This window comes from Hakea prostrata, chromosome 2 (assembly GCF_041222555.1).
Source record: "Hakea prostrata isolate BN-2017 chromosome 2, UWA_Hpros_2, whole genome shotgun sequence".
NCBI classification, from domain to species: domain Eukaryota; kingdom Viridiplantae; phylum Streptophyta; class Magnoliopsida; order Proteales; family Proteaceae; genus Hakea; species Hakea prostrata.
In genome coordinates, this window is record NC_142601.1 from 53339440 (window position 1) to 53342399 (window position 2960).

At 38.2% G+C, this 2960-nt stretch overlaps 1 protein-coding gene across 1 annotated transcript; it reads left to right on the forward strand.

Moving 5' to 3' along the window:
- On the forward strand, window positions 1-2668 carry LOC149024873 (homeobox-leucine zipper protein HOX3-like). The gene is made up of 3 exons (XM_089143012.1): window positions 1-205; window positions 300-379; window positions 2075-2668. Exons 1-3 carry the CDS (start codon window positions 26-28, stop codon window positions 2370-2372), a joined length of 558 nt encoding a protein of 185 aa, XP_088999138.1. The 5' UTR covers window positions 1-25; the 3' UTR covers window positions 2373-2668.
- Window positions 2669-2960: the final 292 nt, after the last annotated feature.

Consider the following 2960-nt stretch of genomic DNA (forward strand, 5'->3'; position numbering starts at 1 on the left):
AACTGTGACAGAAGGTGCTTCGGCGATGAGGGCCTTAGACATAAATCAAGTACCTTCAACCACAGAAGAAGAATGGTTGATGCTTGGAAACGGCGATGACGAAGAGAAGAGTGGCGGTGGCCCTCCAAATAAGAAGCTTCGTCTCACAAAGGACCAATATCGTCTCCTGGAAGAGAGCTTCACAGATAATCCCACCCTTAATCCTGTCAGTGACATCCTCTTCTTATCCTTTGAAACAATTATTGAGTCTTAGTTTCTGAGTTCTAACTTTTGTTTGTTTTTGTTTTGTCTCTGAGCAGAGGCAAAGAGAAACTCTGGCTTTACAGTTGAATCTTAAACCGCGACAAGTGGAAGTCTGGTTTCAAAATCGCAGAGCCAGGTACTCGAAATTTTCTGTTTCCCATCTCCAGGGCTTTTTTTTCTTCTTCATTTCTCTCCTTCAAAAGAAAACTTTCCGATCCTTTTCCCACCGTGGAAATGGAAGGAAAATGAAAACTCTAGGAAATGGAAACCGTTACCTTTTAATGAGGACTTTCCCCTTGAGTGTACTTAAAAATAAAAATAAATTATTTTTGTCCGTATCAAGAAAGACAAGAATGTAGGTAAAGCCCCATGATGGGAATCACGAATCAGATTCTATTACCGTATTTAAAACGTACGATCCCGATTACGGAACCAGGTGTGGTCAAAATCTGGTCCGCACTGATCGGTTCAAGTCCAAAACCCGGTCAAGCCGGTTTAGCAGGTGTTCCAAGTAGGGGTGTAAATGGATAACCGAAATCCGGCCGCATCCGCATCCGTAGAGGTATCCGAACCGCCGAACAATAGGATGCGGATATGGATACCCCCTCAGATATCCGTCCGATAAAATTATCCGATTAAGTTACTTATTTGGATTTGTTTTTCTTATTTTATATTTTTTTACTTGAAATATATGAGTATTTTTCTAGAGTTTTTGCTAAAATAACTACTAAAGTTGTTAAATTCTTAAATTTGAAACCTAACCCTCATAAATAAAGTGGTAAAGATGTTACTAGGTAGACGAAAACTTGTATTCAATATATATTCATTGCCATTTAGAATAATTTATTCAAGAAAATAACTATCCGATTATCATCCGAATCCGGCTGAATTCGTCCGAAATCCGATAGGATATTATCCAAATCCGTCCGAATATAATAGGATGCGGATATGGTATTACCACTATCCGATCCGAATCCGATCCGTTTACACCCCTAGTTCCAAGGCGGGACGATATGATTCTAGACCCGTGGATAAGGCTCAGTTACCCCAGTATTTGAATCTGATTAGCAAAATCTGGCAGAAATTTAGAGAAGGCATCCGAATTCGAATCCAGAACTTTATCGAATATCCGATAATAATCCGATTTGATAAACTATCCAATATTGATTGATGATTGTTTGTTTTCTGCTAGATTTCCAATTTCCAATTTACAGTTATCGATTACTGGTTTCTGAATATGATTATCAACCCTTTTTTAGAGAAAAAGTGTATAATAATTTACTCTAAACTGATAATTTCTGATTCTTCGATTATGCAGTTATGGATTACTAGTTTCCAAATCTGACTATTATCCATTTTTTTGAGAAAAAAATGTTGAATATTTTAGTCTATCCAAATAATATCCTACCTATCCAATAAGGAATCATCCGAATCCAAATCCAATTGCTTAACGGACAAATACAGATATTTTTCGGTTAGAAAAATTCTGGATATGGACACCCTTTAAGCGAATACAAATGTGTATATGGAGGCAGATTTCAGCTATCTATTTACAGGTCTTACATGATTCTTGTGTTGTGCGTTTGGGCTGAGCTACATAGGGGCCAAAGGGCTCTGCCCCACTCTAAAAGAAAAATATTTTGAAAGTTTTTCTTTCTTTTCTTGAAGTTTTTGAAAATTTCTCATTTGACCATCTTTTCATATGTGAATTTTCTTTACATAAACCTAATAGAAAATTTATTGTATTCTGGGTGAAGTGAAATATCAGTACTTGAGTTGATGCCCCCTGATATTAAATCTTGGGTTCACTCGTGGACTTATGTGTACGTAGGACAAAGCTGAAGCAAACGGAGATGGAATGCGAGTACCTGAAGAGGTGGCTGGGAACGTTGACGGAGGAGAACAGGAGGCTACAGAGGGAGGTGGAAGAGCTGCGTGGTATGAAAATGATGTCTCTGCATGGATCCCACCAGCAGCAGCAGCAGCAGCAGCTTCAGCCGGTGTCAACGCTTTCCATGTGCCCGAGATGCGAGCGGGTGACGAGCATGGGCCGCAGGGCTCAATCAGTTGACAAGGGCCCTGCAACCTGCTTCTTTAACCACCCAACCAGATCTTCCGCTGCTTGCTAAGATGATGATCCAAGCATGAGGTTATTTTCTTATTACACCCAAAAACGGGGAAAAAAAGAAAAAAAGAGAGAAGTAGATAGTTTATGTTGTGTATAGCATACCCTACCATACCATACCATACCAGAGTTTGCTAGGAGTAATAGTGAATCCAGATGATCCAACAACCCTATTTTACTCTTGATATTATAATTGGGAAGATGGCCTGTGTTTTATAGAAACTGGAAGGCATTTAATGGGTTCGATCTGATCGCTTGTTGGAGGAACCAGAATCGATGTCTGGGTTGTATTTTGAAGTAAAGGTGGTTTTCATTTCATGTTTTTAGGTTAATAATTTATGTTTTTTTTTTCAGTGTTTATGGATATATTCATCAATCCATCATCATCGTTGTCAAATGAACCAATCCGTTCTTTTCAATTTATGTTACATGGTAATATTGGAACTCATGTGTGAGGTCCATATGCATGTTGATTGGAAATTTTTGATAAGGTTAATCTCCTTAAAAATAGTTTCTTTTCTTTCTTTTTTTTCCCACTCTTTTAGTATTTGGATTAAATGTGATCAAGAAAAAGTTTGTCCTCATGCACCTA